At 42.1% G+C, this 26,181-nt stretch overlaps 1 protein-coding gene across 1 annotated transcript in view; it reads left to right on the plus strand.

The window, feature by feature from the left end:
• Window positions 1-26,181, plus strand: part of LOC139446429 (uncharacterized) — an 82,130-nt gene that overhangs the window by 12,732 nt on the left and 43,217 nt on the right. Inside the window, exons 4-30 of the mRNA XM_071227753.1 lie at window positions 962-1,003; window positions 2,190-2,308; window positions 2,764-2,982; window positions 3,461-3,502; window positions 3,713-3,799; window positions 4,305-4,401; window positions 4,763-4,834; window positions 5,051-5,243; window positions 5,454-5,597; window positions 5,903-6,072; window positions 6,284-6,400; window positions 6,623-6,787; window positions 7,124-7,296; window positions 9,871-9,955; window positions 10,325-10,435; window positions 11,001-11,078; window positions 11,403-11,559; window positions 12,152-12,306; window positions 12,535-12,641; window positions 12,972-13,062; window positions 13,542-13,667; window positions 13,836-13,988; window positions 14,230-14,394; window positions 15,781-15,877; window positions 16,782-16,943; window positions 17,598-17,681; window positions 21,031-21,090. Coding sequence (XP_071083854.1) covers window positions 962-1,003; window positions 2,190-2,308; window positions 2,764-2,982; window positions 3,461-3,502; window positions 3,713-3,799; window positions 4,305-4,401; window positions 4,763-4,834; window positions 5,051-5,243; window positions 5,454-5,597; window positions 5,903-6,072; window positions 6,284-6,400; window positions 6,623-6,787; window positions 7,124-7,296; window positions 9,871-9,955; window positions 10,325-10,435; window positions 11,001-11,078; window positions 11,403-11,559; window positions 12,152-12,306; window positions 12,535-12,641; window positions 12,972-13,062; window positions 13,542-13,667; window positions 13,836-13,988; window positions 14,230-14,394; window positions 15,781-15,877; window positions 16,782-16,943; window positions 17,598-17,681; window positions 21,031-21,090 — 3,271 coding nt within the window. The remainder of the gene's footprint in view (window positions 1-961; window positions 1,004-2,189; window positions 2,309-2,763; window positions 2,983-3,460; window positions 3,503-3,712; window positions 3,800-4,304; window positions 4,402-4,762; window positions 4,835-5,050; window positions 5,244-5,453; window positions 5,598-5,902; window positions 6,073-6,283; window positions 6,401-6,622; window positions 6,788-7,123; window positions 7,297-9,870; window positions 9,956-10,324; window positions 10,436-11,000; window positions 11,079-11,402; window positions 11,560-12,151; window positions 12,307-12,534; window positions 12,642-12,971; window positions 13,063-13,541; window positions 13,668-13,835; window positions 13,989-14,229; window positions 14,395-15,780; window positions 15,878-16,781; window positions 16,944-17,597; window positions 17,682-21,030; window positions 21,091-26,181) is intronic.

The raw sequence follows: 26,181 nt of genomic DNA on the forward strand, positions 1-26,181 counted from the left end.
GCTGCTGTAACCTGTGACTAGGAACCCCTAGATCTTTTATGGTTAACATCAGGGTTTAACAAATACAATTGACTGTGTCACTGAAATTCGATCAGTGATACAAATATACTTTTCCTAATGTTGGGTATGATCATAGACAAAATATGAAATTTGAAACTTTATCTTCATCGTCATGGTCAAACAGTTTGCAATGCCATGATGACAGAATGTCTTTGACTTTTCCAATTTAAATGGATGAGTATGGTTGTACGCCGCTTTTAGCAATATTCCAGCAATATCATGGCGGGGGACTTCAGACATTGTACCCATGTTGAGAAACAAAACCCGGATCTTTGGCATGAGGAGAAAATGCTTTAAACACTAGGGTACCCATCTGCCCTTTTTAACAATTTAGCCTAGTGGTTAAAGTGTTCGCCCGTCATGCCAAAGATCCGAATTTGATTACCGACATGGGTACAATGTGTGAAGCACATTTCTGGTGTCCCCCGCCGTGATATTGCTTGAAAAAGCGGCATAAAACCATACTCACTCACTCACTCACTCAACTCCCAGTTTGCGCTGATTATGTTTCTAGGTTTGTCCGAACCAAATCTTAAGTACATTTCAAAACCATATTAAACCAAACTTACTCACTAACTCACTTACTTCCATCAGCAGGTGTATAAATTCCATGAAATAATGCTTGCACAAGGTGTTGAAAATAAGAAAAGAATTGCAAGTAATAGTTATTTGTTGGGGACTAATTGGAATAATCTGTTGTCTTGCTAATAATGATAGATAATGACATGTCCAAGTTTCAAAACCTTTGATCTCAATCACAGAGGATGTGATACACATGAACATGATGAATAGGTCAATTCCTGTCTATTTGCCAGACAGTGGTCATATTGCATATCCTGGTATGATATATGGGAAAGACTTGTGTTCCTGCGTTTACAGTGCCTGTGTTTTCTGTTTCCAGTCAATCACATTCGTGTGGGAAGAAAGGGTATCCATGATACAGGTAGGTCAATACTGAACTGTCGATATCCCCCGTCAAGTCGGTCTTCAAAGGATGCTCACCAGCCTTTGATAGGAATATTGGCTAAACTATGTGGACAGTCTCTAACAAAACTGAGTACTGCCCTACTTACTACTTACTGCCCGAATAACATTTGATTAATATATATGATATAAACATTGAGTTTGCTTTATCTGAATATATACAACAGAAGGCCAAACTGTTATTATTGAATGGTTTACAGACTTATGCTAACCATTTGGCCTGGATTACCGTAGTTGAAATATAAAAAAATCTAAGTATTGGTTGTCAGTTTAGTGGGGAAAAAATCAATGCTGGTTCTGTTGAAGGTCCAGGATTTTTTCTCCTAATGAGAAGTTGCATTGCCTAGAGACTACTTTTAGATGTTTACTTTTTTTAAATTTTGCTTTGGCTCCGATCGGTCAAATTTGAATATATTTTTTATTCACATATTTAACGTGTGCCATAAAGTTTAAATGTTGATACGATATGATCAACCTGTATAGTATGTATCTATGTGGTATTTAAGAAGTAAATGACTTGTGGTCGTTGTTTATTGTACAATCAAACACTGCAGGGAGAATAAAAGCAGGGTGCAGCTATGTTCTCCCCTCATGGTTTATTCTCCCTGCAGTGTTTTATTGAACGATAAACAATGACCACGAGTCATTTATTTCTCACATGAGATATCAACATGAAAATGTTAATAATATGTACAAACATTTACAAAATATTTACCCGTATTTAAATAATGATGACTCCCTGAATACAATCCAATCTCAACAGTGTTGGTCAAGTCTATTTTTATCAGGGGGTTACGTTTCGTATTTCCCAGATATTCTCGCAATTTTTACGTAGACTATCTGTACCTTTTCTTCCAATACATATCTCTCCCAAATTCTCCCACGTCGACCATTGTGTTCATCTGCGTTGGCCAGCTATGTCTTTGGGGAACAAGTCACTTCCCTGACAAAAATAGCGGTGTCCAATTTACAACATCATCACGTTGCGAGAGCATGTTCGAATCTCCAGAAATAATGTCATGACACAACAAGTTTTTATCATGAAATAAACCATGCTTCATTCTTTATTATTCTTTGCGATTTATTGCATAGCTATCTTATGTGCATATTGTATATGTCTCTATGTTGTATGTCCATATCTGAAGGTAATATATGATGGAGAGAAGCTGCGCCCTGTGATTGGTGGGTATCAGGCCAGTCCCGATGAAACAGACGGACAGTACGAGCTACAGTTCAACCTGGAGGGAGAGTACAAGTTTGCCTTGTGAGTAGCTGTAGATTCAAACATATTGTCGACAATCTCATTAGAATCCCATCTTTTACTCTGATACAATGGTTCTGTGTGAGAACCTGAGGTCACCTCATTTGCAGGTATTAGCCTATAATTTAATGAGATTGTGATGGAGAAGAATGTTTGTTGCAGGGATAGTTTCACATTCTGTTCATTTGTAGGTGTCGTCCTATGAAGAGGTGAATTGGTATTTGGTATTATGAAAATATAAAAGTTCTAGTTCTGTGGACTTCTTGTTTATAACATGAGCAAATTTGAAATGTATGCCTGTAGAAAGTAGTGGCATGTATGAGGACAAAGCTGATTGAGAAGTGATGTGATTTTGGAATTCCTGCAGTCAGCAAGGATCTTAGTTCATGTAAAGTGTTCTGTTTACTTTTAAGGCAGAAGGATTGCTAATGGAGCACATTTATGTGTCATTTATCCAGGAATGGAGTTCGCTGTACCCCTCTCGCTGTGCTCGTCCGACGGCGCATGGACCTTCAGGCAGTTGTCACAGATGAAGGGTTTTCCCCAGACATCATTGAAATATTCCAGGGCCACACGGTGAAGTGGTCGTGGAAGCAGTGTGCCGTCCCCCACACCATCAAAGAAGTCATCCTCTGCATGGACAGAGGCTCCTTCAGGAAACAGCCCTCAAACGCCAGGTTGGTCATGAGTGCAGAAACACACCTCAGGGTAGACCCATTAGACAAGGTATATTCTGGAAACAGCCCATAAACGCCAGGTTGGTCATGAGTGCAGAAACACACCTCAGGGTAGACCCATTAGACAAGGTATATTCTGGAAACAGCCCATAAACGTCAGGTTGGTCTTGAGTGCTGAAACACACCTCAAGGTTGACCCATTAGACCAGGAACCTTGTCATCAACCATGGAGCCTTTCACATAGAACATAGAGCTCACCCCATTTTGTAGGCAGATGCTAGGCCTGTTCTGGGCTGTTTCTGGGTAGGTCAACCATGGCATCAATGTTTGGATAGATCAAACAGAGGGCTCTGTTTACTGGTGTTTAAGCTAGGTATCGGCAAAGAGTTCTGTAGGTCAGACTTGGATTCCTTAACTCCATTAGGTATAACAGCTGAAAATATTGTGTATAACCAGTATGTTGTATTCTCTGTTTCAGTGTGGTGGCCACAGTGTCAGGAAGCTACAGACATACCTTCCAGTGAGTACACACTCATGGCACTATACTATTGTATCAACAGATAAGTCTTTGACAATATCTTGAATATATGGTCCTCTTCTGTTGTTTTAGTATCCTATTGGAAGGTTCACTTGATATGAATTTAGAACTCCGTTGGAACTCTGCATTTGTTGGAGTTCATAATTTAAACCCTACACGCTTGTTGTGATTGTGTTTGTCTGTCTGTTCCAGACGCCCAGGCCTGTACTACTTCCAGACAGAGAGCATAGAACTGGGGCGGACACACCTGTGTGTGGTGCAGGTCCGAGAGGCACCGAGGTAGGTGGGAGCAAGAGAGGCTGCAAATTCAATTGCTGTGAACTTGACCTTGCTATTAAGCATGGAATATAGGAACAGTGTTTGAAGCAACACAAACATTCACTAAATTAATATGTATTCATGGTGAAAATTTATCTATTTGTTGTAGTAGTGCTCTTTCCAAAGTAGCATGGTTACCATGGGAATGCCCAGCAAAACATGTTGCCTGGCAACATTGCTTTTGGAAAACTAGACGTCCCATGCTTTCCCGTGATACCAAATACATCTTGCTATACCTCTGGTTGACCTGTTTCCAATTTGGACACCAGAAACCACTGGTCTATTTGATGGTCATTTGTGTTAGTAGCTAAATTTCCTCCTAATGTGGATCATGTTGAGATCATGTTTGGGCTAGGACCAGTAAGCTGCCTCCTTCAGGCTTGTTTCCCCCATGCAACCCAGCTGACACAGTGCTGTTAGGAGGTCATGTGTCCATTGCTTGCCTACAACCACCCTGTTGTTTCAGAGAGCACAAGATCGAGATCCTGGACCGCTCCTTCCAGCCCATGATCCTGCTGATAGAGGAGGGAGACAGGGTCTGGTTCTACTGGGACAAACACAAGGTAGCACAACAACTCTCGGAAATGCTTTTAAGTACACATACATGAAATGGTTTGAAAAGATTTTCTGGAAAGATAGATGGTTTCTTGTTTATGTGCATCTGTGGATTCCTAGCATAGTAATGGGATCCGAACATCTGGCTGACATAAGCTGATCCTCCAACTGCTGCCTGGTATTGCTGTGCCAGGCCTGTCCTGTGCTACCTTCCTTACAACAGCTCCAATATTGATGAGCACATTGTCAAAATCTCTCTCACCAGCTGGTTGAGTATTTTATGGCACTTCAGTAAATATTCTCCCCCTGCTGTGTCAGATGTTAGACTGGGTTGATCTGTGTGAACATGTAATTAAATGTATTTCCCAGTGTAAGAAGCATCACAGTATCTACCAAGTGGAAGCGCCTTCCATTGACCTCGATGAAGATGAACCTTACATTGTGAGTAAAAATGTCCTCCTTTGTCTGATGTGCAGGTGTAGATGAACTTATATTGTTTTTGTCGCTTTTCAAAAAGATCAATCTTCTAAATGCAAATTTGAAATAGACATTGAAAAGTTCTTTCCTAAACTTTGAGAATGAGTTGGTGAGTAAATTACATGAGACATGTTCGTATGGACAAAAGTTTGCATTGTCCACTGTATGTTTCTCAATCAGCCTATCAAGGACGGATTCCGGTGGACTGTCCCCAGCAAACAAGGAATGTTGTCACACGAGTTCCACAAGACGGGGGTGTACTATTTTTCCGACCAGAACTTTGAGGAGGCAGCAGAGTACCTGGGCACCATCATCGTCAAGCCCCGGCCCAAGGAACATCACATAGAACTCAAGGAAAAGGGCTTTTCACCTGGTGAGCACTAATGCTCGTATTAACTTAAAGTATTTTATTTTCTGTGAAAATGTTCTTCATGTTGATGGAGGTCATTTTCTCGCATCTGATTTAGTACCAAGTCTTGTTATTTTCAAATTGAACTTTTTTGTTTCTTGTGGTCTTTGCTACTAACGATGCTGTGAGGAAACAGCTGTGCTGCATCATGTGCCTGTTACTGTGTGCTTCCAGATCTGCTGTTTGCCAACACTGGAGACAGGATATGGTGGACATGGGATGGAGAGGGAATCGTCAACGTGAACGAAACTCTTCTGGTGCTAGAGGAAGATAAGTGTCTTAACCCCATCGCTCGGCGCCCGTCAGCGGAAACTGAAGGTACACATGTCATAACTTGACTGTGTTCTCAAACTTGCTGATCGTGCAAGAACGTGATTTATGATATTTTAAGTAATATTCCAGTGACATGATTTAATCAGAATTACTTGAAGATGAAAGAACTGGTTGAAATATTTAGTCTGTGTTTATTATTAGTTTAAGAATTTATTCAACAAATTTAAAACCTTGAAGATAAGCAGTGGCATTCTACAAACAGGTGATAATTCAGTAAATAACTCCATTATGAATGTGTTAAACCCTTACCTGTAATAATGTCCTATCTTACATCGTCCCATCCATTACAGCCTACAGTGCGGAAATGTACATAGATCTGGATGAGGCGTCAATGAAGCTCCTGACACGTGTTGGTCATGCAACGTATCACTTCACAACAATTGGCGTGTACAACTTCCGCGTGGCGGACACCGGCGACAGTTTCACCACCTGCTCTGTTGTGGTCAATCCAGGCTCCCGGGTAAGCTCCAACAGTGAGTCAGTGCAGGAACAAGATCCAGGAAGTATTTCTGTAGTTTTGAGGTGACAGTCAGCTTTGAAAAAAACTGTTAATGCTGACATATGTACTGGAGGCACGATCAGTTGAAAACTAAAATGCTGATGCCCAATAAAAGCAGTCTTAGATTAGTGAATCAGTCAAGTAGGTCCCAGTGCCTGTTTTGCTGTTGTAGAACCACACAGTACATCTGACAGACAACGGGTTTGAGCCGAAGGTGATCACAATCCGGCCTAACGACCGAGTGTGGTGGGTGTGGCAGAGTGGCAAGAAACAGCACAACATTATACAGGTATGTCTGAGGTAGATCGATGCACATGATATCAATCACTGGATTGTCTGGTCCAAACTCGATTATTTACAGACCACCATCATATGGCTGGAGTGCACAGTTCAACAACAAAAAACAAAAAAAATAGACCCAGTATGACATACAGGTATGTCTCAAGTAGCTGTACTGTTATACAGGTTCGTATGCACACCTGAGGTAATGAGTTTTCTCCCTCCCCAACAGGTATCCCACCAAGGCGTGCCTATCACCAATGGTTTCTGTAGTGGTCAGACGCGCGACAGTCCGTCAGCGTTCACCCACCAGTTCATCATGCCAGGCGTCTTCTACTTCATCAGTAAAAACCTGCCTAAAGTGTTTGGGGCTGTCGTCGTGTCTACACAACCTCAGGTCAGTTGCATTGTACTGATGGAAATAGCATTCGTAAGGGCAATTGTGATTCTGACTCATTGCTGTATCTGGTTGTCTCAATGAGAAGAATTTTATTTGAAAAAGGAATATGTCACTTTATCACAAAACAATGAAATATTGAAATTTTATGGAAAGATAATTAGTGTACCAATATTTACCTATAAATTAATCATCATTCTTTTTCTTGTAATACAAAGTCATAGTATTACTTTCACGAATGGCTTTTGAATACAAATATATAAGCCAGTTCCAGTCCAAACAGTTACCCTGTAAAACAGTGCTTAATGTGATTGGTTGGCTTTTCTTTGTTTGCAGGTCCATGAAATCAGCGTCACTTCATCTGAAATCAAGCCTGACCCAGTTGTGATCCAGGTGAACGACATTGTGGCGTGGACGTTCCGCAACCCGCGGACATTTGACGTGGCGCTGGTGGAGACGGTGGACCAAGTGCTGGATGCCCAGTTCTCAGAGAAGGTGCTGACTCCCAGGTACGTGGCTGGAGATTGGCTCAGGGATGCTGTCTTCTGTTTGTGCTGTGGAGACTAGGGGAACTAGGTGGCTGGAGATTGGCTCAGGGATGCTGTCTTCTGTTTGTGCTGTAGAGACTAGGGGAACTACGTGGCTGGAGATTGGCTCAGGGATGCTGTCTCCTGTTTGTGCTGTAGAGACTAGGGGAACTACGTGGCTGGAGATTGGCTCAGGGATGCTGTCTTCTGTTTGTGCTGTAGAGACTAGGGGAACTACGTGGCTGGAGATTGGCTCAGGGATGCTGTCTTCTGTTTGTGCTGTAGAGACTAGGGGAACTACGTGGCTGGAGATTGGCTCAGGGATGCTGTCTTCTGTTTGTGCTGTAGAGACTAGGGGAACTACGTGGCTGGAGATTGGCTCAGGGATGTTGTCTTCTGTTTGTGCTGTAGAGACTAGGGGAACTACGTGGCTGGAGATTGGCTCAGTGATGCTGCCTTCTGTTTGTGCTGTAGAGACTAGGGGAATTAGGTGGCTGGAGATTAGCTCAGTGATGCTGTCTTCTGTTTGTGCTGTAGAGACTAGGGGAACCTCTGCAGTGTCCGGCCATCTGCAGTGTCCGGCCATCTGCAGTGTCCGGCCGTCTGCAGTGTCTGGCCGTCTGCAGTGTCCGGCCGTCTGCAGTGTCTGGCCGTCTGCAGTGTCTGACTGTCTGCAGTGTCTGACTGTCTGCAGTGTCTGGCCATCTGCAGTGTCCGGCCGTCTGCAGTGTCCGGCCGTCTGCAGTGTCTGACCGTCTGCAGTGTCTGACTGTCTGCAGTGTCCGGCCGTCTGCAGTGTCTGACTGTCTGCAGTGCCCGGCCCTCTGCAGTATCTGACTGTCTTCAGTGTCCGACCGTCTGCAGTGTCTGACCATGAGCAGTGGGTGGGATTGTTTAGACCAGATGGACTCCTCATTATTTCATTAGCCAAATAACAAGGAGCAGTCAACCTTAAAGTGTTTTAGTTGACACATGTGAATCAGTTTTTGGAAAATATTGCGAAAATAATAATTAGTACCCAGGCAACATAAGGCATGTTACATTGACTACGTTGTAGTTAGTTATTGTCATCTAATTAATAAACTTCAAGTGTACTAGGTAAGAAGGACATTTTAATTGATATTAGGCTCCTACAATATGCTGAGCTCGATATCGGTATTGATTGTGAGGACTTTCCTATCTAAACATTCAGAAAACTTCTTTCATTTGGAAGAATGTTTAGGGCAGTGATGCAGTGACTGTGACAAGGAACTAAATGTTGTGCTTGACTTGTTTATGTCCTATGATGATCCCTTGAGACTGTAGTCTTGCTCTACTGAACTTCATCAGACAGGTGCAGGTAGTGACTACAGGGCAGACATGGCTTGTCACTGATGTCACTCACATACCATATAGATGTACAGGGTCACTCACAACAGGGAGTTGATATGAGTTATTGGAATTAAAGCTTTATGCTTGTTAACTGTAGCAGAAAACCTCAAGGTCATTTGTCTTGTCGATGGAGTCACACATTAAACTGACTGATACAATGTCTTTGTAACTTTCTTGTTATATTCTGAATAGCCCAGAAGATATGGGGAAGCTGTCCTTGAATGGGCCTATCGCTGTCCTGCGTTTCATCTTTTACATCCAGGCTATGTCATTTTAAGGATATCATATTAATTATGTATTGTTAGGAACTGTTCTGGTCCACATTCAATATAAAATTTATTAAATGCATTTCTTGTAATGGATATGTTTTTCTTTCCACTGGTGGAAACTATATTCTTATATGTGTTGTTGTTTATTTGTATGTAATAGGCAGCTTTGTTTACATTGTTTACTTGGTTACGTAATACAGTAACTAAATATTGATTTAAAATCAATAAACAAGATAGTGTAACAAGGCAATCAATATGTCTGCAAAGAAAGCGTGTCAATGTTAGTGACCCAATCACTGAGAGATGTGACATCCAGTCAACCGGAGAAGAGTCTTGACAGCAGTTACCCGGGAAACATCTTGACAACAAGCTGCCTAGTTAGATACACTCTGTGAGTTACAGGGAAGGACTGGAATAATGAGGATGTGTTGTGTGGGTGTCAGTCCTACAACTGCTTCTGCTGGTCACCATGTTTGTTAGGCATGGGAACTAAGCTGGCAGAAGTGTACTAGTGCTGGGTGTTAAGTTTCTATGTAACCTGTGGACATTTCACTGTGCTGTGGTAACATGTTAGGATTTTATGATTGTCTCTGTAGCATGTAAGTTGTTAATGATTTGTAATACATTCCTTATGAATTGTCTCCCTTTAATTTTCAAACATTTGTAATTGTATGGCCATATTTGGTTCTGCATATGCATCTGGCGCATGGGTTGTGTACTACCGACCTTTGCATTGAGTGTTTCAGTGCATTATGAAATAATAAATATGGCATGGATATGACTTTAGATGGATTTTGTCCTCTTTTGTTACTAAAGTTGAATGTTGATCCTGATCAGCCTTGTGACATTCCATCACCGGCCTTTGTCAGAGAGTCAGTCTCCATCTTGTGTACTGATGTGATCTGTGCTGTTTCAGACGCTGTATTCCCCGTGCGCTGACAACCACAGGGATAAAACACTACCACAGCAAGTCCTTCCAGAAGCAGAAGAGCAACCAGAATGTAAGCACAATACCCAACACCTGGTCACAAATACTCATGGAATTATTCTTGTAATGTTTTGTTTTAAGGCATGGACCCTAGCTGAAGCCGTACCAAGTTTGTTTCTTCATCCCTACGTGTTGTAAACTAAGCCATTATAGTTGTGAAGACAGGTAGTTAATCTTATGAAAAAATGTAGTTTGTGGTTTTCTAAATGTTGGCCAACTCTGAACATCTTGTCAGGCTAAGCTAAGCAAGACTTGTGTATTCAGCTGGCTGAGGAGGCTAGTTGATCGGTGTAAGTTATATTCTGTTCCACTCAGGAAGTTTTATCACTGGTTAATCACTATGGCATCACTGTTGAAGTTTCTTTGACAATTTTTGTTGCAGTTTATGGCAGAAACCAAACTGAGCAGTGTGATAGCTGACGAGAGATACGACAACGAAGTGATCCGTGTTGATAACCAAGGCTTCCATCCAGCTCAACTCTTCCTGCAAAAGGTATAGATGGATAGCTGGACATGTATACATTCTATATACTTCTTCTAGGAAGTCAGGACCATTGTTGTGCGGGCATCAGGAAATTGCATACCCAGTGGATGATTATGAAAGCTAAAACTTCAAACATTGTGAAGCATATCACATTTCAGGAATTAGAGCTATGTCCAGTAAGATTCAATTGGCTAGAAGAGCTACTTGTCATTTTCTTGAACACTTGCTTTATACGTGATGACACTCTTTGAGTAAGCAGTCTAAGGGTTAAGGAATGCTCCATTGACTGTCCTGTATCTATACTGCACTCCTTCATCTTCGTACTGTCTGGAATATGTTTTATGCTCTTTACATGATGACACACTCTAAGTCAGCAGTCTAAGGGTTAAGGAATGCTCCATTGACTGGCCTGTATCTATACTGCATTTCTTGATCTATGTACTGACTGGAATATGTTTTATGTAACGAGCAATGTGATGAGAAGGATGATCGGGTGGGTGATCTAGTTCAGTGAGTATTTCCAGTCATGCAGTGTTCTACAGGATAAACTGTCTGACTGTGCTTGTCTGTACAGGGCCAGAGTGTGTTGTGGACGTGGAAGGGCAGCGACATCCCTCACAACATCATCCATGTCAACTCCCCCAACAGTGACGTAAGCTTTCCTTCTCTCACTATAACAATGTATCTACAATGTAATGCACAAATTGCCTGATTCAATATCTATTAATACAAAAATCTAAGAAAATTTATTGTATTGTATTGAAATATTGAGTGTTCCTATCTACGGAATTGGTTTATAGTTATGTTTGGAACTATTATTTTAAGAATTTGTCGTGTCTTGTCTGTACGGAATCGGTTTATAGTTATGTTTGGAACTATTATTTTTAAGAAGTTGTCGCATCTTGTCTGTATGGAATCGGTTTATAGTTATGTTTGGAACTATTATTTTTAAGAAGTTGTCGTGTCGTGTCTGTAGAATCCCCTGAACGTGATCCAAGGAGCCCAGTCTTTCAATAGCGGCAAGCCGGTCGCAAACAACAGCTTCCTGTACACGTTTGACGAGGAGGGTGCTTACACAGTTGCCTCACAGGGGGCGCCAGGGTTCGCCTGCACCATCTCAGTCATGGATGTTGGTAAGAGCACCGACAAAGTTCTTATTAAAAAAATCAGGACATGTTGGTCCCTAGATTGTTTGGGGGCTACAGGGGTTCAGGTTTTTTTATTCTATATCTTTGAACAAATTAACAGTCAATGTAAGATTCTCATTTACGTTCAATAATTGAATGGTTACGACAAACATGTTGATCCAGTTGTATGTACTTGGATGGCAAATACATGGATTCTCATTTAATAACTATCCTAATCTAATTTCCGCTTCTGTTTTTCAGTTTAGAATTATGAAAAAAATATTTCCTTTAGGCATTCAACCTCATTTTGTAAGAATTAATTACAGCATGGTTTGATGAAAGATTTCAGATCTTTTTATTAATGACTTTTTTATTGATTGAGTTCAGCTGACAAAAGATATGCATACTTTGATATGCTTGATTGGATTTTCCATCATTGACAGCTCATTATGTATTGATAATCAGAAGGTTTATACATACATAGATCCTACCCTTTTAATCAATAGATCTGTCGTGGACACAACAGCTGATTGATGTTAAATCAATGAACTTTACGTTTTGAATCTGATAATTCATCATGCCTAATATGTTTTAATAGCACCAAGGTGCCCGGAGCCTCGCATAACATCTGACTCGAATGGTGGCACCGTGAACCGCTACAGTATTGTGAAACTGGCGTGTTCCCTAGACGGTACATCCATCTACTACACCATAGATGGGTCTCTACCTGCGCTGCACTCTGACGCAACCAAGGTAGGGGATGGGGTTGGGGTGATGTGGAAGAGGGGGACAGGGTAGGGTAAGGTTGTGTGAGGTCTATGTCTAAGGGTACCTTTTGGGTAATTTAGGGCAATTAATGTTAATTGAGCATTTTTAAGCAACTAAGTTTTCTAAAACACTATATGATTATTGTTAAGTGATAGTCTGTATTTTCTGGATGTGTCCATGTGATCTCCTATTGATGTGGTTCTCCATGTACAGAGGTACAAGCCAGAGCAGGGGGTTATTCTGAGGGACTCGGGGCTGAGTTTTGTCCGAGCCATGGCGGTTATTGACGGCTACCTCAACAGTCACATCTTCACATCCAAGTGAGTTCCACAACTTAGCCCTGTGTCTTTCATCTCTTGTTTCTTGACTCGGAACCTTTTGGCAGGTTTCTTGGTTTAATTTCATGCTATGAAACTATTTAAAGCATATTGAACAGTATATTGTTCATGAAAGGACTATGTCCTTGATGGTTTAGATCCATCATTATGATGGCATGTGTTCCAAGTATCTAGTTTGCCATGGACAGTTTTATGTTATCAGTGTAGGCTGAGTGATATTTATTCATGACTTTGAGAAAGTGTCCAAGAAAAGCTCTTTAAATACAAGGGTCTGTTTTTGACTGTTAACTGATTATGCCCTGTAACTTACAGTCGGTTCTGGGTGCTGACGAGAGAAGAGGAGGGAGAGGGTGTTCCAGAGGACTCCCTCACAGAGGACATCCAAGACAAGCAGGAGACATCGGTCAGTTGTCAGGGGCAACCAGGGTTTAGATAGATAGTGAGCGGGAGACATTGGTGTGTTGTCAGGGGCAACCAGGGTTAGATGGATAGTGAGCAGGAGACATCGGTCTGTTTTGAGGGGCAACACGGGTTTAGATAGATAGTGGCCAGGGGACATCAGTCTGTTGTCAGGGACAACTGGGGTTCAGATTGATAGTGTGCAGGGGACATTACTCTGTTGTCAAGGGTAACTAGGGTTGATATTGAGCAGGAGACATTGGTTAGTTGTGAGGGGCAACTGGAGGTCAGATAGTGAGCAGGAGTCATTGGTCTATTGTCTTTGTTGCAACAGGGAGTATATAGATAGTGAGCAGGAAACATCAGTCAGTTGTCAGGGTAACAAGAGGAAGCAGGAGAATAAGAATTATTCTGAAAATTGACTATACCACTGTTAATATGAACTCAGTGCTTCCATGTATGTACCAAAGCGTCTTATCTCAGACAAGTGCCTGGAACTGGTGGAACTGCTGCCCTACCATCAAGGGGTGCTTCACAGCCCCAGGAGTCATGGAGCTGTTCTGGGAGAAGCCCTCAGAGGGGGCACAGCATCTTGTCAAGGGATATCAGGTTAGTGTAGCAGTAGGTTTTTACTAACATTTGGTTTTATACATTAATTTACCGGTACACTTTTGTTAGAATTGTGTCTTTTTAGTTTGTTTCAAGAAATCTTAATCTTATTATCAAGCCATTGATGAGGTTGATTGAAAAATGCTTGCATCAATCTCTTGTCTCTAGGTGTTCTTGAATGGTGTGACGTACTGTGAAATGTTCCCCAAGGATAACAACAGCATCAACATCAGCGGCATGGCAGGCAACCGTCTCTATGAAGTCTATGTGGAGGTCTATCCTAAACGGTCAACAGAGGAACCTCAGAAGTCCAACAAACTGGTCAGTTGAAGCTTGATTTGGTTTAAGATGAGACACGTGACCTGTGGTGTGGCAAGTGAGTGGTTAAGGTGTTTGTTTCATGAACACTAGTTCATCTGGGATACAGTGGAGTCACCTTGGACTTAGTTCAAGGTGCTGTCCAATGTGTCAGTGTCACAAGAACTAGTTTGAATATTTGTGTATGGACAGAATGTAACTTGACGATATGTAACTGATGTAAGTCCTCTCATCTTGTCACCAGCGTATGCGATGTCCGTCCACGACGCCAGAGGGAGGTCCAGTGATCTCTGTGGAGGTGTCGGAGAAGTCGGATGCCCTGACCATCGTGTGGATGTCCATGGACACACCAGAAGTCCCCATCGATGGCTACCTTGTCTTCCTAGATGACCAGCAGTGTGGACCTAAGGTAGGACGTTATGGACATCGAGTGGGCAACAGCATATTCCTCATTGTTCCGATCCTTCCATCAAGTAACGGTATGAGTAGCAGAGGTATCGCAGAACACCCATGTTTCCACTACAGTGGAGTACCATCAGCTTCCAGAATCAAAGCTATATTTTTATGTGTGTTGGTTAAGTACAAGTCATGTTCTACTGGACAATATCAGTTGTATCGAGGCTGGCACCCGGGGTAGAACATGTACCCAGTACCTCATCCTTGTTGCCAGATTTGACTAAAACAATTATTGGATGATAGAAATAGGTGATTTGGCTGATTGCAACCCCTGCTTTGCCTGGCCCAGATACAACTATTTATAGGTCACTGTGATAAAGCTGGAATATTGCTGACCCAATATACTGCACAATTTCTCATATTAAATGCATGATGTATGATGTTGTCTTCATGTAAGAGAAAATATTTTTGAAGCATTGATATAAATGCTCTCCATGCATGGTCCCTGTCAGAGGTGTTGGACAGAAACACAGTAGACCAATCGCAGTTATTTACGGCTGCCTTCTGAGAATGCTTTAATTATAACAAACTCTTTTTACATATATCAACTAACTGTTGAAAGTCCTTGGTTACGTTAAGCACTAGTAAGCAGAGGGGATATCTATCAGACATGCCACAGACATGAATCAGACAACGTTTCGTCGGTTGTCGGCACCAAAGGAGAGATAAACCTAAACCAAACATATTTATTGATTCTGCTGATAGGAAAATACAACGATCCAGTCTGAATGTGTCCCTTGGACACCTATGAGTGGGTTCTTATCTGTTGTGCAGTTAAAAACATTTATCTTAGAGGTTGTGAAAACCCCAGCAGGTTCATTGATTCTAGGATTGTAGTTGTTGAGACAGGAGGACTAGGTGAACTTGTGAAGGTGATATATGAGCCCAGCTATGACAGGTATATCGGCCCTATAGTTACATGTACACATGAGTTGGTGCTGTACTTGGAGGTGTTCCTGGTAACCCGGAGACTTGGGGGGCGTGTGACTTGGATGTCATCTGCAGGTTTACAAACACTGGTAGAAGGGGAGGTCTTGGTGCACCTTGTCCTAAGGTTGTGGACCTGTTGCTTGATGCTGTTGTTCTAGTCTGTGGTCTGATGAGTACAATAGCAAGTAGGTACAACATGGTTGTTGATTTTTGTTTTTTGTATATATTTTTTGTGAAACTGTATGAAATACTCTGTACATAATGTTATGTTTGATATATATTCTTAACTGTTGCTATGTTCTGTGGTATTGTTGTAGTTATGCCACAGTAGTCAGTACATCTGATGGTTGAACCGGGCCTGAGCATTGCAATGTTAGTGTGATCACTACATCCCTTCTGTCTGTTTCAGCTGGTACCGGATGAGGATTCCAACCGGTGTAAAGTGATCGTTGGCAGCTGTGAACTAGACAAAACCTACAAGATATACGTCCTGGCGCTGCTCAAAGGTACGACATGCACACAGTGCCACGTGATGGGGCATTCATGGGGAGCACTGGTCCCTACTACACCCCCTCTACATACAGATGTTGATACCCCATCCTCAAAATTCATGTCTAAGTATCACATTCTCCCTCCCTCCCCATCTCTCCATTCCTTGCCTGACCTACCCCCTCTCTGGGTACAGCTGTTGATACCCCCACCCCCACACCAAGTCTGCCCTACCCCCTCTCTGGGTACAGCTGTTGATACCCCAACCCCCACACCAAGTCTGCCCTACCTCCCCTCTGTGTACAGCTGTTGATACACCCACCCCCACACCAAGTCTGCCCTACCCCATCTCTGGGTACAGCTGTTGATACCCCAACACCAAGTCTGCCCTACCCCCTCTGGAACAGTTGTTGATGCCCCCACCCCCAGACCAAGTCTGACCTACCCCCTCTGGTACAGCTGTTGATGCCCCACCCCCAGACCAAGTCTGACCTACCCCCTCTGGTACAGCTGTTGATGCCCCTCCCCCAGACCAAGTCTGACCTACCCCATCTGTGTACAGCTGTTGATAACCCACCCCACACCAAGTCTGACCTACCCCCTCTGGTACAGCTGTTGATGCCCCTTCCCCAGACCAAGTCTGACCTACCCCCTTTGTGTACAGCTGTTGATAACCCACCCAACACCAAGTCTGACCTACCCCCTCTGGTACAGCTGTTGATGCCCCTCCCCCAGACCAAGTCTGACCTACCCCCTTTGTGTACAGCTGTTGATAACCGACACCACACCGAGTCTGACCTACCCCCTCTGGTACAGCTGTTTATACCCCCACCCCAGACCAAGTCTGACCTACCCCCTTTGTGTACAGCTGTTGATAACCCACCCCACACCAAGTCTGACCTACCCCCTTTGTGTGTGCAGGAGTCGAAGAGACGCGGATGTCCAACATCCTGGAGGTGGAGCTGCCCCTGGACAAGACTCAGATTATCCTGCCCGGCGAGGACCAGAGGCTGGAGGATGACGAGGTGTACCAGGAGTACCTGGAGATCCATGAGGGGTCCGGATACCTCCCCGAGATGGACAGTGAGTACCCCCTCCATCAGTGTTCACATTGTGCATTGTTCACACAGCTTGCTATGAATGTTGTAAGAATTATGACAGCATCTGAGACTGATTGGTGTGTTTGAACATGAGACATGATTAAGGAATGAAGAGAAGCTCCATTAATACTTTGCTTCAAGGTAGCTCATTCAGATGAAGGAGCAACACGCAAGCAAGAGTTTTGTGAAGTATTCTTGAGTTGGATGTGCAATGGTGGTGCAATAGTCTTATTGTACCACATTTTGCTGTGCAGTTATGTCCCTTTGTTGTGTCTGGATCCACTGATCATGGGTATGAGTCCATGATTTACCCTGATTATGATGCTTGCCTGGTCTTTTGTCAGAACCGTCAGTGGTTCCACCAAATGGTACACATTAAACTGACCTGCTAGGATATAACTAAAATATTGTTCATATGGCAGTAAACCCAAGTCACTGGATTTGAGTTGGACATTCTATTTGAGTAGCAAACTTTTCACCTAAGTTTCAGATGTAGTACTTGAATTATTTCACTTAATGCACTTTCATTCCCATATGTTCAGTTTCACAAACCTTTTAGACTGCATGATCATTTGTGTTGTATTGTGCTCACCAAGTGGTTATATTTGCATGCACATGACTTCCCTCCTCCCTGTAGAATCCCTGACGGAGGACGTGGATGGCCAGAAGGGGGAGAAAGTGGACACTTCACCACCTGTCATGCTAGATGCTTCCACGCTAGGTACACATGCACCCTGTATGGTCAACGGTAGCACCTGGCAGCATGGTGCACACTGCACTCACACACTGGAATTAGCATCCGTCACTCAGCAAGAGGGGTTTTAGCCATGAAAGTTTTTATTGATCTGTTTTCATCCATTCTTGCAGGCATTTTGGTAACTGTGGTGACCATTTTGTCATCTCTTCCCTATAATGATCTAAACAAAATCTGATTATTTATCTGGGTCAATGGTGTTTTCTCCTATTAACTAAAGATAGTTGTCTCATGGTTTTGATGTAGACTGCAGTGCAAAGACCCTCAAAGAAAAACTTAGTGTCTGATGTCACCTCCTCCCTCTGTTTGTCATGGTTGTGTAAGGGTGAGTGTGATCATGCTGTCACCAGTGTCATTCTGTTGGTGGTAGAAGATATGTTGTAATGATGGTTATTAGACATGCACTCACATATTGTTGGAATGTATTTCTGTCGGTCTACATTGTCAGCAATAACTGAGTAGGTCAGCACACATTTGTATATTTATGTTATATTGACTCTTTAGTCACTTACCCGTGAAGATCCAGGTTAGAATTGGTCTTCAGCAACCCATGTTTGTCGTAAGAGGCAACGAACGGGATTATGTGGTCAGACTCGTTGACTTGTCATCGTAACCCAATTGCGTAGATTGACGCTCATGATGTCAATCACTGGATTGCCTGGTCCATACTCAGTTATTCTAGACTGCCATCATATAGCTGGAATATTGCTCAGTGTGGCGTTAAACAACAAACAAACAAACAAATTTAGTTTGTTTTCAGTTTCATGTTACAATCAGTAGATTGTACCAGTAATACATTTTGAGAAGCAGTGTTCGAAATTAAACATGAAAGTCAAGGGATCCTTATGATAGTTTTAAGGCTGATACTTACAGCCTTTGGGATCCTAGTTTCCATAAAATCATACCATAGAAGAACCCCACCCCCGAATTTTGAACACTGAAAAGAATTATGGTTGATATTTTATGAAGGCTTCATTCAGTTTGCCCAATTAATTGTCATATGTGTCTTGGAAATTACTTTACATTTTGAAATACAAGTAAGCATTTTAACACCAGCACATCAGAATATGCTACACTAAACTTATAAAATGTACTGGTACTTGAAACATCTCTGTTTGGCCTAACTGTACTGCCACTGACATAGAAGGTATGCATTATGTAACACCAGCCATGCATGGTCCGCTCTCAGGGCACGTAGGTCAGGTGAAGTGCTTCTGGCTGCAGTCATTACATGGACTTGTGTCACAGCATTTGTCACAAATTAATTAGTCTGAAAACTACTTCCAATTTGTCTTGCAGAATTGTATTGAAAGGAAATGACTTAATTAGTAAAAGAATATGTTGTGAAATAAATCCATTCGCAATCTATACAGTCTGAGGTAGAATTTTATCTAATTCTTAATTTCCTATCAAACAAAAATATGTTGTTAACATAGATATTTATTCTTCATGAGATTAACAATCAGTTTGTACCACAAATTTTTATCTGATATAGACAAGGACTATGGCTGTAAAAGGGCCTGATAATTCAAGTGTAACAAGTTGTGTTTACTTGTTAGCAACATGATTGTTAATCGACACAAGTTTTGTGATGGGAAACTCATCAACGCTCATAAAACATGCATTGTGGTACCTTGCATGGGAGGGTTAATTAACTGGCTATCTATCTTGATTCTTCACGTCAATTTCAACCCTGATGAAATATACATGGTGGTTGTTGATTGTGAGTGGGTAACTAGGCAACTTGCCCACTTGCAACTGGCGCTTGTCAGTTCGCCATAGACTGGCCCTCGCTGTGACACTGTGCAATCTTGTGGTAGGTACCGCAATGGATTCTCATGCGGACGTCCTTTGTGAGCTCTGTCAGGTAATCATCGCTGTTGATAATGGGAAGCTGTAGTTGCAAAATTTCCCCTGGAATTTGGGTCATATTGGCTGTTTTTGGTTTAGAAATTTAATGAGCCTATGAGTCATTTTGTTACATGCTTGTGGGTTTTTGAACTGAAACATTTTCAGCAAATCTAAATTATGTCTTAGATGTATGAAATATCAAATCAGATGATACTCACATACTGTATTTTCTTGAGTATTGTGTGCATTTTTTTCTCCAAAAAACACAGCTGTGTAGAATTATAGACGCAATAATGAGTTTTGATGGTTTTTTCCCCCAACGGAAAGACATTACCGTGAGCATGTAACACTGGAAATACCATGTCAACAAATCCATAATGAAGTATGCAAATTAATCATGTAATTTCACAGTCTGGCTATAAAAAGTGTTCTACGTATATCTGGACTTATGTTTGTAACATATTTCATAAATTTTATTAAAAATTCCTTTTAATATTGTTTAAATTAATTTCGGCGAAATCGTGTGTGAAGCAATCGGAAGATCGGACAACTCGGCGTTATTAACACCAACGACGGTCGGATTACCGCTATTGACGCCTTGAAACAAACTTTAGTTGACAGAGAATGGATTCATATATCAGAAATGACATACTTTGACTCATGAAAATTTGTAATTGTTATAGTTTGACGATTGAATGTCAACACATAGTTCTCGCGATTGCGTACGCCTCGACGGTGACTGGTCAAACTGGCTCCATGTGAATAAATAATAATCGACAATAGCGATCGGCTGCTTCGCTCAGGGTCATAATTATTTTAAGTACATTTAGTAAAAGCTGCTACTAAAATAACAAGATAATATATTATTCCTGATATAAAAATAGTTTCAGATACAATTTTTGCCGATCCTTGAATTAAAATCCTGTAAAGTTATATCAAGGTTATCTTAATCCCTGGATGTAAAACAATGCCTAGCAGAACAAAAAATAAATTTTAAACGGTAAATCAATATGTCTTGGGATTTTTTATCTCAAATTTCAAATTTGTACTGACCAAGTTTCTCATCACCCGTTCGTTTACCAGAATTCGCTGAAGGGGTACTGTGTAATTTTTTCTGCGCATAATATTCAATTTTTTTTCAAGAACATACGCTAGTCAATATTTTTTAGCTTTTAACCAAATAATAAATAAAAGTAAATGCATCATATCAAAATTCAAATCAGTGATAGAAACTAACAGTTTTAGTCCACTAGTCCTTTTCATGATAACAGCAAAACCCTTAAAAAAAGATAAATTTCTACTTGTCCTTTATGTGTGATACCTTAACTATTGGGCGGTTTGGTAAGGACGATAAGACTAGTGCAGTTTCTAACACTGCAAGTTGTACAGACTGTCAAATGCGTCTTTTTACACTGGTGCATGATTCATATTGATCAAATACTGACATTGTAAGTTGTTTTTTCAGAAGAGAAGAATCAGCATGCTAGCACACTCCCACCCAAGGTTATTGAAGTTGAAACAAGAGGTAAGACTGTCCATTCATGCCATGTTCTTATCAGTAAGCCAGAAGCACCACCTATGTCTGACAGGTGTTAATGTCTATGAGATTCATTAGTCCAACTAAACATCTTCATGCAGATTTTGTGACATTAAATTTGAAGGGTGATGGACACTCCTCCTTTGTTCACTACCAATTGTGACTCCTGAAGATCCGGGGTAGAATAGGTCTTCAGGAACCCATGTTTGTCGTAAGAGGCGACTAATGAGATTGTGTGGTCAGGCTCGCTGACTTGGTTGATGCATGTCATTGTGTCCCAATTGTGTGGATCGATGCTCGTGATGGTCTGGTCCAGACTCGATTATTTACAGACCGCCGTCATATAGCTGGAATATTGCTGTGTGCGGCGTTAAACAAACAAACAAACGAATAACTTATATATATTTCTAATGTTTCTTGTTCTCTTGGGGGATATATTAGTGACAGTCATGCCTGTTGTCCCATGCTTGTTGTAAAGAACAACTAAACTAGAGGTGATCAAAACGGAGGCGTTAATTGTACTATAATGAATGACAACATGGGAAGACTGATGTTCCGATGAGGTCTGGCTGCTGTGGTATAACTTTCTACTCCTGCAACTAAGGACAGTCATACTAATAACCATCATATGCCTGCTTCATCCTGATGTTATGTACCATGAAATATCTGAACAATGTCTTTCAGTCACTTGTGCATGGTATTATCTGCTCACAATAGTCACGACTAGACCCAAGCATGAAGTATTCAGAGACATTGCTGCAAGATTGTTATTGAGGTCAGAGATGGACTTATGCATGGTCAGACCATCTGGTTTCATATCCATCACAGCATGGACCTCATCACAGGCAGCATGACAGGAGTGGAGTGGTATCACAAGAGTTTATGAATGTTTGTGTCTAAGGTCTGCATGATGTGCTGCAGTATTTATGAATGTTTTTATCTCACGATCTGCATGATGCTCCCATGGGTAGAACCCCTGCGCTTTGTTCATTCACCGAATTCACCATTTGATGACAGCCATGATGTCCACTTCTCGAACTGCACAAAGATTTACAGATTCTCACAGAGAGTTTCTTTCTAAGTACTGAGTGAAGCTGAAGGAGTCGTTGTCGAATACCCTAACTGAAATCAGTAAAACAAATAGCCTAGGAATGTACGGTGCTGGAGACACCATTGGATTATTCTACAATGTACAAACCAAATTCCTTTACACTGATGTAGTATTCGCTTCCTTGGTATATTAGTGTGGTCCAATTTCAATTATGGTTCATTTCAGTAAATGAAAGGTACCTGGCTTACATTCCTGTAGTACTCTATCCGACAACGACCTCTTCATGGGCATGCTGCATGTGTTGTTTTATCCATCAATATACACTATTGTGGAGTCGAACAGATGTCAAGTTTAATAATCACATTTGTGAATTCACTCTTCCACTATGTCTGTCTCCACACAAGGGAGTTTCTGCATCACAGTATATGGGCATTGTTTGTCGTTCACAGCATCCACCACATGGAATGGCATCACAACGGCACTTGAAATGTCTCTACCTCCATTGACGATTCTCTCTCTTTGTCATAACCAGGCCCACCATTGTTTCCCCACAAGAAGAGGAGATTGAGGAGCTATGCCAACATCTATGTGTATCAGCGAGTCAAACAGGATGCTGTTGAGCCCAAGAAGAGTGGCCTATCGCGCTTCAAGAAGTCCATAGCAGCATCAAGGAATGTCAATACATTTGGGAGGAGACCGTCACGGGCCGTTCCACCTGACCCTCCCCCAGAGCCAGAGCCGAGACCACATCCACGGTTCAGGAGGCAGGCTTCAAGAATTGCTAGTTTGGGAAAACTTGGTTTAAAGCACAGACATCAATCCCAAGAAGAAGAACCACAACCGGAACCAAGAGCAAGCTTTAGTTTCAAGTCCCTTGCTTCTTCTGTTCTTGAGTTTGTGGCAAAGCAGCGCAAGATTCAGAGAGCTGTTGCTCCTAATTCCACTGGTCGGGTTTATATTGACTGGTCCAGGCTCAAGAGTTTCGTGGGCAGTATGATGCCCAGAATGACTGCAGTAGCTGCAGCAGCTGCAGCAGCTAAGATGTCTGCCCCGAAGCTGGAGGAGCCAGAGAATCAGAGAGACTATGATGACGAGAGGGAGGGTAGGAGGTACAGGGATGACCATCGGAGGCAAGGCAGTTATGATAGGTCACCCCAGAGGTATGAGCCTGAGTATGAGGACCACCGCAGAGAGGGCCATTACTCCAGATCTCGATACAGAGACGATTATAGGCAGAGGAGCTTTGAGAGGTCTCCTCACAGAATGGATGGATATAGGCAGAATAGTTATGACCCTCCCTCTCAAAGGGAAGACAAGTACCGTCAGGCTAGTTTTGATCGGTCACCTCGGGACAGACAGGGGAGTTTTGATCGTTCACCTAACCGGTTTGATTCAAGGTATGATGATAGGCGAGGTGGGTATGAGCAGACACCAAGTCGGTCAGATTATGATCAGGATGATTATAGGAATTCTTACGATCGCTCTTCTCATAGGTCCGATTATGAAGATGACCCAAGAAGATATAGACGATCTCCTGTCCCTCCAGATTCTGACTATTCGAGACGGTCCTATGATCGGTCGCCTGCACAGAGTGACAAACATGAGTGGTACAGACGGGAACACTTCCGTCGCTCATCTGACTATGAATCTGACGATTATATGCAGCCCCCAACTAACAGTAGGGAGTATGACTGGCATGTGTATAATGCTCATAGGCAACGTTCTCGAGACAAGGGGCATCTAAGGAGACACAATTCAGATCCCAGAGCAGACTCTAAAAAGTTGTCTGTTCCGGTGTACCGTGGTGACGAAGACTCGGATGACTTTGGTGATGAGGAAGCAGAGCATATTTACCAGGTCAATCGGTACAAGATGCGCCGGAAGTCAGCTGCGGAGGACAAGAGGCCAAAAGAAGTCCAATTTATGTTTGGGCCAGGTGATCATGGTGGTGATTCGGAAAGTTGTGACACTTTGACACCAACTCCAAGGGTATTTAACAGAGACCTTTTCTCACCTCGTCCAGATCAACAAAAACGTCCTTCAGATGGTCATTCAAGATCATCTCACAGGTCAAATACCAACCTGAAGTCCATCTTGAAGCATAGTGACTTCTTCCAAGATCCATCTGATAACATTGACATAAGGGATGAGGATGAAGGGGCCATAACTCCTCCAGGAGAATATGGGGGAATGCTTCATCGCTATCTGGAAATATTTGAGAATTCTCCCAAGAGAGAAGACTCTGACTCCTATTCAGATGAAGGTATTCTAGCATGACCTGTTGTTTGACCTTTCCAAACTGGAGTTTCTGTTGGTGTTCACAGCATTGGTTATTGTCTCACAGGGCATTTAATTGTTCACGTAATGTTCCAGTTGATCATTAGCATCATATTTCTTTCTTTGGGAATCATTGGGATTCACATTCAGATTTTCAGTCTTGATACCAGTGTGATGTTTTACTTTTTGATTTTGTGATGATAGTTTTGTTTTCAGCATGTGACTGTTTCTTTAAGTTTGCATTCATGTATGTTAATCTGTGTTTCCAGATGATTCAGATGGTAAGTGGGAAAATATGAACCAGATTCTCAGAAATTACTGCTGGTTTCTTGTCAGATTCACTTGACAACAGTCTATTTAGTTTTCACCTTAGATGCTTGGCCAATGCAAAGTGAAATTCCCATACCTAATGAATGCTCAAACACAGAAACTATGAGGGAGAACTTCAGGACAACATTTTGAAATCGTTTAGCTAGTCCACAGCTGTCTAATAATAAGAATTTACTAGTTAGATAGACAAACTTCTCAAACTATGACACATTTATAGTTTTTAATGGAATCATTGAGTAATTTAGGTTAAGGTCTTGAACAGCTAGAGACAGGACAGGAAAACTAGGGCTTCAGTGGTGTATAACAAGTAGAGACAGGACAGCTAGGGAAACTAGGACTTCAGTGGTGTATAACAAGTAGAGACTGGACAGGGAAACTAGGGCTTCAGTGGTGTATAACAAGTAGAGACAGGACAGGAAAACTAGAACTTCAGTGGTGTATAACAAGTAGAGACAGGACAGGGAAACTAGGGCTTCAGTGGTGGTATAACAAGTATAAAGACTACAGGACAGGGAAACTGGGGCTTAAGTGGTGTATAACAAGTAGAGACAGGACAGGGAAACTAGGGCTTCAGTGGTGTATAATAAGTAGAGACAGGACAGGGAAACTAGAGCTTCAGTGGTGTATAACAAGTAGAGACTGGAAAGGGAAACTAGGGCTTCAGTGGTGTATAACAAGTAGAGACTGGACAGGAAAACTAGAGCTTCAGTGGTGTATAACAAGTAGAGACAGGACAGGAAAACTAGAGCTTCAGTGGTGTATAACAAGTAGAGACAGGACAGGGAAACTAGGGCTTCAGTGGTGTATAACAAGTAGAGACAGGACAGCTAGGGAAACTAGGACTTCAGTGGTGTATAACAAGTAGATACAGGACAGGGAAACTAGGACTTCAGTGGTGTATAACAAGTAGAGACAGGACAGCTAGGGAAACTAGGACTTCAGTGGTGTATAACCAGTAGAGACAGGACAGGAAAACTAGAGCTTCAGTGGTGTATAACAAGTAGAGACAGGACAGGGAAACTAGGACTTCAGTGGTGTATAACAAGTAGAGACTGGACAGGGAAACTAGGGCTTCAGTGGTGTATAACAAGTAGAGACAGGACAGGAAAACTAGAACTTCAGTGGTGTATAACAAGTAGAGACAGGACAGGGAAACTAGGGCTTCAGTGGTGTATAACAAGTATAAAGACTACAGGACAGGGAAACTGGGGCTTAAGTGGTGTATAACAAGTAGAGACAGGACAGGGAAACAAGGGCTTCAGTGGTGTATAATAAGTAGAGACAGGACAGGGAAACTAGGGCTTCAGTGGTGTATAACAAGTAGAGACTGGAAAGGGAAACTAGGGCTTCAGTGGTGTATAACAAGTAGAGACTGGACAGGAAAACTAGAGCTTCAGTGGTGTATAACAAGTAGAGACAGG

Source organism: Haliotis cracherodii, unplaced genomic scaffold, assembly GCF_022045235.1.
Source record: "Haliotis cracherodii isolate W230 unplaced genomic scaffold, xgHalCrac1.p SCAF_6, whole genome shotgun sequence".
Lineage (NCBI taxonomy): Eukaryota > Metazoa > Mollusca > Gastropoda > Lepetellida > Haliotidae > Haliotis > Haliotis cracherodii.